The sequence below is a fragment of the Argentina silus genome, assembly GCF_951799395.1.
Source record: "Argentina silus genome assembly, chromosome: X".
NCBI lineage: Eukaryota > Metazoa > Chordata > Actinopteri > Argentiniformes > Argentinidae > Argentina > Argentina silus.
In genome coordinates, this window is record NC_139653.1 from 19,309,638 (window position 1) to 19,322,505 (window position 12,868).

The window sequence follows — 12,868 nt, forward strand, 5'->3', positions numbered from 1 at the left end:
ACCTTCCAGTCCCCCTCCACCTCCCTTGGCCACTTTTCTCATGTTGCAACATTTTTTTTCACATATTCTTGTGTCTGTTAGTGGCTTCCCTTTCCTGTTTCTGCAATACAATATTCAATCTGATCATGTCTAAGCTTTCTTTTCTCTCTGTATCTCTTTCCCACTCCCTATCTTTGGTCTCCTGCACACCTTGTCCCAGGTTACATTCCATCTCCCTCTATCTCTCCCCCTCCCTGCCCACGTTTTTCATTGCAGTCAACTTCAGGAGTAGTTCTCATACTGCTGATGGTGCCATAATCTGTGATTGGACAGTTACTGTGGCATGTCCAGTGAGTGACAGGTTGATTGAGTGATGTCGCATCGTGTTTGCTTTGCCCGCCAGAGGTTAACGGAGGTCATGGAGGTAATGAGGCCATAAAAATGCGGGGACAAATAGTGGTGGAGGAAGAGGATGAGGAATCAGGAGTCCGAGAACAACACTCCACCTTCCCTCATCTCCCCAAGGCTTAACAGTGAGCTCTGAGTTAGCATCTTGTACCTGCAATGTGCTGTGTGCCCATATCTAAGATGGATCCTATATCACACTGGGATACATGTGTTAGTTTTAGTTCTGTAATCACAGGTTCACCTTATGAGTAAAAATCTCAAGAAATGTGTGAAAATATGAATATGTTGTGTTAACAGTTAAGATCTGCAAATGCAAGAGAGAAACAGCAGTCATAATCTAAGACATGCTTCTTAATCCAACTATAACACAATGTTAAGTGCTCTTGTAATTGGACCATAAGGAGCCGTCCCAGACACCTAAACAGTCCGTTGCTTTCCTATTGGCCTGTAAGAATTTTCCCTGGTAGGCGGGGTAAACAGCACCGGCTAAACAGCTCCTCTTTCTCTCATTTATTTGCTTGACTTTATGGATTGAAGAGAGAAAAACCCAGTGGCTTTGAAGATTTGGTGAGGACTGGGGGTAGAGTATGCACTCAATATAAACACAACAAGATATATGTGTGTGTGTGCCTCAGATAGATTTCAGCCCCTGTTTGAAGTCCTCCACTCCACTCTACCAATTACTTCATATCAAGGATTAGATGAGAGGGCAAAGAGGAGGGAGAGAGAGAGAGGGTGATAGGAGTTGAGGCAGGGAGGGAAGGTAGGAGACTGGGAGGCACCCAGAGACAAGCTGTAGGGGGGAAAGATTGAAGACTGCACTGTAGGGAGTGTTTTTCTATTTCGAAGGCAAGTACAATTTCTTTAAATGTGAGAAAGAAGAGGAGTCTCCAACCAGTAGTTATAACACTAGTCTATAGATATGTATGAAGCAGTTTGCAGAGTAACTAATTACTGTGCTACTGCATGCCTTATAAGGAAAGGACATTGATTCAAGGCCTCTCATTGACTGCAAGCCTTATCTTACAGTACATGGTAAATGTTGCCATTGCTCACATACTACACAACACTGTATGAAACAGTCACACTGAGCACAAATAAGAGTTTTCTTTGTGTGGTTTAATATGACATTGTCATCTCTCATCCATACAACCTGCTGTGGGAAACATGCGCCTATCACAGTAGTTACAATGGGTTGAATTTAGGACTGTCTAACAATTAAAAAAAGTTAATTGTATAGTTTGCTATGATTAATCACAAATTAAGTTCAACTAACCCTAACCTAATTAAATAAATAAACTCTATATTGGGTTAGGGTTTGGGTTAGAGTTAGTTGTACATCTCATATGAAAGGGAGAAAAGACAAAACAATTTACATCAGATATTTTATGCACAGAATCACTGATCTACAAATCACCTGCTGCAAGAAATAGGCTAACAACTAGCAACTATCTCCTTTGGTCAGGAGATCTCTGAGGGACACAGTCAGATCCTCAGACTATAGGACTATGACACAGCATTAATATAGACCCTCACAAGGATTGGATAAGGGTCAATATAGAGAGGGCCGTTATATACAGCGGATCTTACCTCTGCAATGTGCACTGTGTAAGGCTGACCGTGGAAGGTGGGAGAGTTGTCATTAACATCTCCAATCTGGATGTTCACTGTGTCTTTAACCACCTGCAAAAGCAACAGAAGAACCCCTGCTGTTTAATAAACAATAAATATGCTCACTGTATGCACTGACTGAGTGTGCTATGTGACCTGTGAGGTGGTGTACAGTAGGTTGAATGGCAGTGTGTTTTAGCAGTAGGCCTAGAACAGTATGTGTGAGGCAGGTGTCAAGTATGTGTGAGGCGAGTTAATACATCACAGAGTTAGGCGTCTATGGGAACTGGTTGTCAGGATGTGTCAGGATGTGATGTAACATGTCATAGTGTGGCCAGGGTAGTTTTGATCACAGTGCAGGTTTATCTCTTACCCCTTGGCTGTCACTCACAGAGAACTCCACTTGCATCTCTGACTTGGTCTGGAGGAGAAAGAGAACCATAAGCAGACCCTTCACAGGAGAATACATTAAATGCAAGACAATACACCATAAGGAAACTGCACTCTATGCTTAAATCCTACCCTTCTCAATCTCCACTTTCTCCTACCAACACAAATACAATACACTGTGTGTGTGTGTGTGTGTGTGTGTGTGTGTGTGTGTGTGTGTGTGTGTGTGTGTGTGTGTCTGTGTGTCTGTGTGTCTGTGTGCATGTCTGTATGTGTTCTCACCTCCCGGTCAAGGGGTTGTCGGAGCCACACCACGCCGGTGTCCCTCTCCACAGCAAAGTACCTCATTGCCTCCTCCCCCACCACTCCGTATATAAGGGGCTCCCCATCTGAATCATATGCCTTAAGCGTGGTCACTGATGTACCTAAGAGACAGAGGACAGAGCATCAGAAATCATTTTCCAATTAATAAACGTAACTGTGCCCTGCAGCAGTTCATGTGGAGTATTAGACCATGGTCAGTAACAGCATCTTACTGTGACTGACAGCTTGGAGAGGTGTTGTTCCATAACATTCACACAACTAGAACATTCAAAAACACACAGACAGAAATATAACACTTCCATGTCCTGGGTAGAGATCAAAGCACACACGCACACACACACACCGAGGTTATAGGAGCAGAGTGATTTTAATTGGAGCTGCAGCAGTTCAGAGGCTTCATTCATCACAGACATGGAGCACAGACAGGCTGGCTAATCAAACCCAGGGGTGGGGCACACTCAGGCTGGCTAATCCAACATGCTGGATGGATGGGTCAGGGTGGGCAGAGCCCAGAGCCCAGGGCAGAGAGGGTATGAGAGACAGGAGCACAGGGCAGTGGGGACTGGCCCCATTATGGGCCCTTTAAAACCTGGGAGGAAATGTGGGGAGCATAGGGCGGTGATAGGTGATAAGTCCCACATACACACATGGAAAACATGAATTAAGAGGTTAAAGTGATGCCCCCCCCCCCACATACACACACATACTCTTACAAATTGCATCTAATCTATTCCTCTGCATGTTCTCTAACACTGCAGGTACTCCATGAGACAGCAGAGGTGAAGCCAAACTAAATCAAGCTTGTCACTTCTAGTCCAAACTGCTTAACACAAATACCAATTAGGCTCCACAATCACACACCCCTCTCATTTTATTAATACACCCCATTTTCCCATGAAAGGGAGGCAAAAATGACTAATTATTATAACGATTTATGAACCCCTCTCATTGCGTCTAATGAGATTTATGCAAATTCAGCTCCTTTCAATATGAGTTATAATTTGGTTGAAGACGGTGCAAATTAAGCATTTTACCACATACTCATCAATAATAACAAATCATTTAAAACCAATACCCTGCCTGGAAGCCACAGTAATGTTACTCCTACACTGAAAAGGAGAGTGTGATTGAGTGTAGAATATTGAATGCGAGTAAACATGCACACTTGCATGCAACCATTTGTGTGTGTGTGTATGTGTGTGTGTGTGTGTGTGTGTGTGTGTGTGTGTGTGTGTGTGTGTGCATGCGTGCGTGCATGCGTGTGTGTGGTGCAGGGAGGGCAGGCTGCTGGTGCTTATCAGTAACAGTGAGGCACACAGCCCTTTTCCCTGACAAATGATGCTATTTAGCAGCAAGTGATGCCAGTATTACCGTTATGAATGATATAGTGCACATTAACAGTTCCCCTCCCTCTCTCATCCACTTCCCAGCCCTGCTCTTCTGACAAGAGTGATGGGCAAGGGGGATCATCGGTCTCTTTCTTTCTCTCTCTCCCTCACTCTCTGCCTACACCAACACTCTCCCTCCGTGCCAATACAGACCACTGTGTATAGGCTGAACCAGGCCAGGGAAGGCCAAAGCAGACCAAACTAGGCCAAACTGAGGTGAGACTGAGACCTTGAAAGGCCAACAAGAGCAGAGGCAGACAGAAATAACAAAGCGATGGCTGGACCAAAGGAAGAACATTCTCACTGCCTGTATACTGCAGTCCTACAAACCCTTAGGGACAAAGGCACCATACCAAAAGTAGGTGTAGAGATGAATGAATGGAGGAAAATAGTCCTAATGATACCTCAAGGAGATATAAGGAGAGCAGGATGTAGGGGCAGTTTATTCTAGATGTGGAAGGAAGGAGAGCGGATAAGCCAACCGAGAGGAAAGGAGGATGCTGAGGAGGAGTGAGAAGGAGGGTAAGAAAATAAAGTTATAAAATAGGAAAAGGAGTGCAGATGAGATGAGGTTCATTGAAGAAACTGACAAATGGGCTTTGTTACAATAGGCAAGAGGGTCCAGAAACAGAAGACAAGTTGGAGAAGAGGCCCAGCATTAAGAGGGAGTGGAGTTGTTTCACCATGGCATACTGAAAAATACAATGCCATAAAGCAGGGAGGAGACAGGGGTAGCAGAGGAATAGAGGAGGAGAGAGGCCAGCAGCCATGCATTTTATTTAGCCCACCCTTGTTTTAGAGTGTGGCCCAATGGGGACTCTAAATCAGCCTGTAGCAGGCATCAATCCCTGCTGGATCAATAAGAGCTCTGTTAGGCTAGGACAGTGGGCGGTGTGCCCTGGGGCAAGGGAGAGAGGGAAGGTGGAGGGGGGGGGGGGGTACTGGCCAGACCCTCCATTCATTAATGTCAATGACACCTCTAGACCTCCACCTATTTACTACAGTTAGGGCTGATTCACTGGGACAGAGGACGCCACTTTGAACCAACACCAGAGTAGCAAAGGCGTGTGCATAATGTACGTGCCTGTTTAGAATTGTAATAAGTGTGAGTGTGTGTGCTTATGTGTGTGTGTGTATGTGTGTGTGTGTGTGTGTGTGTGTGTGTGTGTGTGTGTGTGTGTGTGTGTGTGTGTGTTTGTGTGTGTGTGTGTGTGTGCTGCATATATTCACAGTATGTGCTAATGTGTGTGTGACCATCTGTACGGTTGAATGGCTGTTTCAAACAGGAGTACATAAGAGACAGTGAGAATGCACCAGGGGCTAAACTGGAGTAGTAATAGAGAGGACCTTTATAAATACTTTATAGCCTATCTTGAGCAGAGGCAGTGAGTGTCAGTAGTGATGTCACATAATCCATGAGTTGATGAGTCAGTTCACTGCCGGTCATGTTACTACATTGTCTCCACTGACAACATCATGGAACCAAACAACCCTCATATTCAGCTTGACACAAAGCGTGTGTGTGTTACACCCTCTACCTCTAGGTAGAGGGCAGTCTTTCTTTCTCTCTCTCTCTCTCTCTCTCTCTCTCTCTCTCTCTCTTTCTCTCTCTCTCTCTTTCTCTCTCTCTCTCTCTCTTTCTCTCTCTCTCTCTCTTTCTCTCTCTCTCTCTCTTTCTCTCTACCAGTCAGGCTGATTTCAGGAGTGGTGTCAGGTGTACAGGAGTCAGATGACCAGCTGTTCCTCATTCTCATTACCAGCGTTTGCCATAAATACCCGGTTCAACCTTCACTACCCTGCCAGATCGTAACATCAGTTCATTGCTAGTCACACTTCTAGCTATAATTCCTAGTTCCTGCTTCTTAGCATTCCCAGCCTCCTTACCTTGTTTGTTCCTGTGTCCACAGTTCCCTCCTGACTCCTGCAACCGACCCTCCTTCCCTGCCTGACACTCCTGCCTGCTTGCCTGAACCCTGCCTGGACGAATATCCGCCTACCTGCCTGTTTCCCTGCATGACTGCCCGCTTCCCTGCCTGACTTCTTGTGTGTACGACTGCTGTTATGGAAAATACATTGATAGAACTGTTTTCAGGTTATACACTTTCATATGACTGATACAACTTGTGTAAATACTGTGATTACACTTTCTCTTACCACACCTCTAAAGTTCTATAGCCATTGTTCTAAGCACTGTATAATTTACCATATGAACAGCGGTGGTTTCGGAGGGAGTGGTGAGGGAGAGCAACAATGGGGGGACAGACGTATCTTGCCAATAGGTGTGAAATGTTGAACGCCGATTGATCAATAAGAAAATGCCGATTGATCAGTAAGAAAGCGCCGATTGATCAGGAAGAAAGTCTCCCTATTGTTCATTCTCTCCCGCCCTCTCTCACGTAAGCGCAAGCTCATAAGCCGATAGCCTTGGCGGTGCCTACCATTATGTTTAAACTGTATAAAACACAACCCTGATAACCGCCTCTTCAGACTTGTGCTGAACAGACCCCCGGATCTACGCTGGGCTGCTGTTGCGCTCTTGTCTCTTGTTTGCAAGCAATAAATACCGGACTCAGATATTGTGGCTGCTCAGGACTTGTTTCTTGATTCTTACTTCCGAAGAGCTGAAGTACAGAGTGGTAAATCCTAGACTTCCACCACTGCCCACCTGCCTACTCAACCTATGCCTGTCTGCCAACCAGATTACCTGCCTGTCTGCCTGCCAGCTTACCTGTTTGACCCCTGCCTGTCTGACCAACCGGCTGCCTGACCCTTACCGGACTACCTGTGTACATATCGGCTCAGCCTTCTCTTAATAAATACACCTCAGCTTGGGGTTTCACTGATCCTGTCTCTTAGTCTCTGTTCTGCACTTGGGTTCACCTGTCTGACCGTTATGGTATGATCTGGCCATGGAACCGAACCCAGCAGACACAGCCTCCATTTTACGAGCCATCTCAACCCAGGATTCAACACTCACTGGCTCTGACTTCTCTCGCAGACACATTCTCCAGACGAGAGGGTCGTATGGAATGACTGGAGGAGGCTATGATAGACATGTCCAGAAACCTGAAGGAACTTTCTGTTACCGTCAATAGCCTTAGTTCATCCTCCAGCACCCGTGAACCTTCCACAGTTTTTAACATGCCCGCTCACTCGCCACCTGTTATGGACACTCTTCCCCGCTGAGAACCCTCTATTCCTCCGCCCGAGCGCTACGGGGGAGATCTTGGGTCATGTCGACCCTTCCTACTACAATGTTCCTTGATCTTTGAACAAAGACCTCATGCTTATGGATCTGACCACGTTCACATTGCTTACCTTATCGGATTGATGAAAGGATCCACTCTCGAGTGGGACATGGCCGTGTGGGAGAGACAAACGGCTGCCTGCTCCTCTTATGATTCTTTCATTCATGAGATGCGCAAAGTTTTTCACCATCCCGTCACTGGTAGGGATGCAGCTAGACATCTTCATTCACTTCAGCAGGGTCCCTGCAGTGTTGCAGAATTAGCTGTGGAGTTCTGCATTCTCGCAGCCGAGAGTGAGTGGAATGACGAAGCGCTCCAGAGTGCTTTTCTGTACGCTCTTACCGACAGCCTGAAGGATGAGCTTGCTGCTTGTGATGAACCTGGGAGTCTGGAACAGCTTATTGCCTTGGCTATCCGTATCAATAATAGGCTCTGTGAGCGCCGCAGGGAACAGTCTAGAAGTGTCCAGTTACCTTCCGCTGACTCCATCCAGGTCGTCACCTCCAATCTTTTCCGGATCCTCCCGAGAGAGTATGAATATTCCCGAGGCCGAACCCATGCAACTCGGTAGAGCCCGGTTAACACCAGAAGAGAGGGCTTGCCGGGTTAAGTCTAATTCGTGTCTCTATTGTGGTCGCACTCGTCATTTTCTTTCAACTTGTCCCCTCCGTCCACTAAAAGAGACGGCTCGTCCGTAGATGGGGAGTTACGTTCGAGCCAGACCTCTTATTCTACCTCTCCTTCTCACCACCAGCTTTAGGCGCACCTCCTGTGGCACGACCAGTTTCAACTTTTCTCTGCCCTTGTTGACTCCGGAGCGGACAAGAGTTTTATGGATATACAGGTGGCTCGGAAATTGGGCATTGAACTCTAAGTTCTAGTAAAGGCTAAAGGTCTTAATGGCATGTCTCTTGCTCTAATTGAATTCAAGACCTCACCTGTTTCTCTTCTGCTATCCAGTAATCATCGAGAGGAGATAAGCTTCCATATAATTCCATATAGTCCCCTCACTCCTTTGGTGCTCGGTTACCCTTGGCTCAAGGTCCAAAACCCACATATTGATTGGTCCTCAGGCAAGATCATCTCATGAAGCACGCATTGCCACTCTCACTGTTTACATGCTGCTCATAGTCATGTTTCCACTAATGCCTCTCCACTGCCTGAACTCCCCGACCTGTCCTCTGTTCCAGAAGTATATTGTGATCTCGCCCCGGTCTTCAGTAAACATCATGCCTTGTCTCTGCCTCCCCACTGCCATTATGATTGTGCCATTAACCTCCTGCCTGACACTCCTCTTCCCAGCAGCCGGTTCTTTAATCTTTCTTGCCCAGAGTGTGAGGCCATGGAGAAGTATATTCTGGACTCCCTCTCCGCGGGGATTATTCGTCCCTCATCTTCTCCAGTCGGAGCAGGGTTTTTTTTCATGGGGAAAAAGGATGGGACCTTTAGACCCTGCATTGATTATCATGGACTGAATAATATTACCGTCAAAAACAAGTATCCCTTGCCTGTCATCAATTCTGCCTTCGCCCCCCTTCATGGATCGACTATTTTTTCTAAATTCGATCTACGTAATGCTTATCACTTGGTCTGCATCCGTGTGGGAGATGAGTGGAAGACCGCTTTAAACACCCCTCTTGGACATTTTGAGTATTTGGAAAAGGCACTTTGGTCTTACCAACGCCCCTGCTGTATTCCAGAATTTGTTCAATGATGTGCTATGGGACATGATTGGACATTTTGTTTTTGTTTACCTGGATGATATTTACATGTTTTCTAAGGACCTTACTACTCACCAGCATCATGTTTGCCAGGTGCTTCAGCGGTTAATGGAGAGTCCTCTATTCGCCAAGGCTGAGAACTGTGAATTCCATGTAGACACAGTGTCATTCCTGGATTATGTCATCGCCCAGGGCGAGGTGTAGATGAATCCTAACAAGGTCATGGTGGTTACGCAATGGCCTGTGCCTACTGCATTGACGCAACTGCAGCGGTTCCTGGGATTTGCCAATTTCTATTGGAGGTTCATTCGTGACTACAGTCTCATCGCTGCACCCCTCACTGCTCTCACCTCCACCGCTACTCCTTTTCGGTGGACTGAAGAAGCTGTGAGAGCTTTTCGGGACCTCAAGTGCCGTTTCAGGTCCGCGCCAGTCCTGACTAACCTCCAGTTCGTGGTGGAGGTTGATGCATCGGATACTGGGGTGGGAGCTGTTCTCTCCCTCAAAGATCAGCCAGCGACACTAAGCTTCACCCCTGTGCCTTTTTCTCTCTGCGACTCTCTCCCACTGAGAGGAATTACGACGTGGGCAACCGGGAGCTATTAGCGGTGAAGCTCTGGAAGAGTGGTGCCATTGGCTGCAGGGAACAGCTCTCCCCTTTATCATATGGACGGACCACAAGAATCTCTCATACATTCAATCAGCCAAACGTCTAAACTCGTGACAAGCCAGGTGGGTTCTGTTTTTTGGTCGCTTCAATTTCAGTCTTACTTACCGTCCAGGGTCCTGAAACATCAAGGCCGACGCGCTGTCCCGTCAGTTTACTAAGGATGGGGCTGGTTCCGACCCAGGGTCCATTCTGCCTCCTGCATGCTATGTGGCTACTGTTACCTGGGAGATTGAATCGCTCATTCGCCGAGCTCAGCAGGACCAGGCTGACCCAGGTAACGGCCCAGAGAACCGTCTTTTCGTGCCTGACTCTGCCCATTCTGACGTTCTTCAGTGGGCTCATTGCAATCGGTTGACCTGTCACCCTGGGCTGAACCGGACTCTCGCTTTCCTCCGACAGCACTTCCTGTGGCCCAACATGGAAAGAGACACTCGGGAATTTGTTGCTGCGTGCTCCACGTGTGCCCAGAACAAGACTCCACACCTCGCCCCCTCTGGTCTCTTAACGTCTGCCGATTCCCTGTCGGCCATGGTCACATATATCCATGAATTTTGTTATTGGTTTACCTCCATCTAAAGGAAACACTACTATTTTGACATTTGTTGACTGTTTCTCCAAATCAGCTCATTTTATTCCTCTGCCTAAATTGCCATCTGCAAAGGAAACAGCTCAACTCATGGTACAACATGTTTTTAGACTCCATGGACTCCCTATTGACATTGTTTCAGACCACGGTCCATAGTTAACCTCTCAATTCTGGAAGGCTTTTTGTTCTCTTATTGGATATACGCTCAGTCTGTCATCTGGTTTCCATCCCCAATCCAATGGGCAGTCGGAGCGGGCCAATCAGGGTCTGGAGACCGCACTGCGCTGCCTCTCGTCATCCAGTCCCACCATTTGGAGTCAACAGTTGCCCTGGGTGGAGTATGCCCATAACACTCCCCAGTTCTGCTACCGGTCTCTCGCCTTTTCAATGTGTGCTTGGTTATCAACCTCCTCTCTTTCCCGATCAGGAGAGGGAGGTTGGGGTTCCCTCGGCTCAACAGTTCATCCGCCGATGTCACCGGACCTGGAAGAAGGCTCGTTCCACCCTGCTCCACACTGTCTCCAGGTACCGGCGCAGGCCGATCGTCATTGGACTCCGGCTCCCCGCTACCGAGTTGGACAAAGGGTTAGGCTCTCTACCCGTGATCTACCCCTCAGGGTTAAGTGCAGTAAACTGTCTCCCAGGTACATCGGCCCATTTCGTATCAACAGGATCATAAATCAATCTGCAGTCCGTCTCTGGCTTCCCCGCTCCCTGCGAGTCCATCCTACGTTCCATGTCTCCCGGATCAAGCCTGTCGCCACCAGCTCACTGTCCCCTCCTATTCCTGTTCCTCCACCGCCCAGGATCGTTGATGACCACCCGGCCTACACCGTCTGGCGGCTCCTGGATGTACGTCGCCGGGGTTGTGGGCTCCAATACCTGGTGGATTGGGAGGGGTACGGTCCTGAGGAATGTTGTTGGGTTCCTCGCCGCCAGATCCTGGATCCCTCACCCGTTTTGGATTTTCATAGAGAGCACCAGGACGTTCCAAGATGTACGCCAGGTGGCACCCGTAGACATCATGGAACCAAACAACCCTCATATTCAGCTTGACACAAAGCGTGTGTGTGTTACACCCTCTACCTCTAGGTAGAGGGCAGTCTTTCTCTCTCTCTCTCTCTCTCTCTCTCTCTCTTTCTCTCTCTCTCTTTCTCTCTACCAGTCAGGCTGATTTCAGGAGTGGTGTCAGGTGTGCAGGAGTCAGATGACTAGCTGTTCCTCATTCTCATTACCAGCGTTTGCCATAAATACCCGGTTCAACCTTCACTACCCTGCCAGATCATAACATCAATTCATTGCTAGTCACACTTCTAGCTATAATTCCTAGTTCCTGCTTCTTAGCATTCTCAGCCTCCTTACCTTGTTTGTTCCTGTGTCCACAGTTCCCTCCTGACTCCTGCCACCGACCCTCCTTCCCTGCCTGACCCTCCTGCCTGCTTGCCTGCCTGCTTACCTGAACCCTGCCTACCCGCCTACCTGCCTGTTCCCCTGCATGACTGCCCGCTTGTGTGTACGACTCTTGTGTGTACGACTGCCCGCCTGCCTACTTGACCTATGTCTGTCTGCCAACCCGATTACCTGCCTGAACTCTGCCCGTCTGCCTGCCAGCTTGCCTGTTTGACCCCTGCCTGCCTGACCAACCGCCTGCCTGACCCTTACCGGACTACCTATCTACATATCGGCTCAGTCAACCTTCTCTTAATAAATACACCGCAGCTTGGGGTTTCACTGATCCTGTCTCTTAGTCTGTGTTCTGCACTTGGATTCACCTGTCTGACCATTATAGTGTGTGTGTGTGTTGTCGCTGAGGGCGAGTCTAGTATGGCCTTTCCCTGGCCTAAACACCATTCCCAACGTTACCCAGATAAGCCTGTCGGGAACAGCCCAAGGCATGAGCTTAAGAGGAGCCGTAACCGTTCCAGAATTCAGGGAGACACCAATGGAAGGGGGCAACGAGGAGCAAAGGCCTCAGGGGCCTCCGCTACTGAGGAAAGCAACCTTGGTAAATTACCACGATACAGCTCTAAAGAGATGAGGCTCCTTAAGAAACGGTGGCTTAACGGTACTGGGGCGCAACCACCACGCCCTAAGAGGCGTAACAGTATGGGGTTTTTACCGCCACAAATGGATGATGAGGCCACTCAGACAGTCCCTAATAATCTGGTGAAGGTGCCTGAGATTGTAGTGGGAACAGGGGAGAAGGAGAGGACATCTAAAGGCCAGGGGATGGTGCCAAAGGCTACGAGCACCGCTACGACAGCCAATATGCGTAAGACAAGGCCTCCTCGACGACACAGTGGACTAATCTGGGCCTCTGAGTCTGAGTCCGAGACTGCCTACTGTCGACCGAAACCTATTCTCAAGAGGCGTAGCAGTGTGGCTACTAGCGCGACTCGAACCTCCAAGGGAGATGGGAAGCCCATCATTACCAAGAAGAAGGTGAGGATCATTGTTCCAGAGAGACCTAAAGGAGGCCGAGGGGCGCACACCAAGAGGATGACCTCACCACCACCACCACCACCACCAAAGGAGCCATCATA

At 48.2% G+C, this 12,868-nt stretch overlaps 1 protein-coding gene across 3 annotated transcripts in view; it reads right to left on the bottom strand.

Moving 5' to 3' along the window:
• cdh23 (cadherin-related 23) overlaps positions 1-12,868 on the bottom strand; it is a gene marked incomplete at its 5' end in the record, with an annotated part of 222,311 nt that overhangs the window by 170,356 nt on the left and 39,087 nt on the right. For all 3 annotated transcript variants that reach the window (XM_083696325.1, XM_083696324.1, XM_083696323.1), the window contains 3 exons: positions 1,978-2,070; positions 2,372-2,419; positions 2,671-2,813. In XM_083696325.1, the coding sequence (XP_083552451.1) occupies positions 1,978-2,070; positions 2,372-2,419; positions 2,671-2,813 (284 nt within the window). The remainder of the gene's footprint in view (positions 1-1,977; positions 2,071-2,371; positions 2,420-2,670; positions 2,814-12,868) is intronic.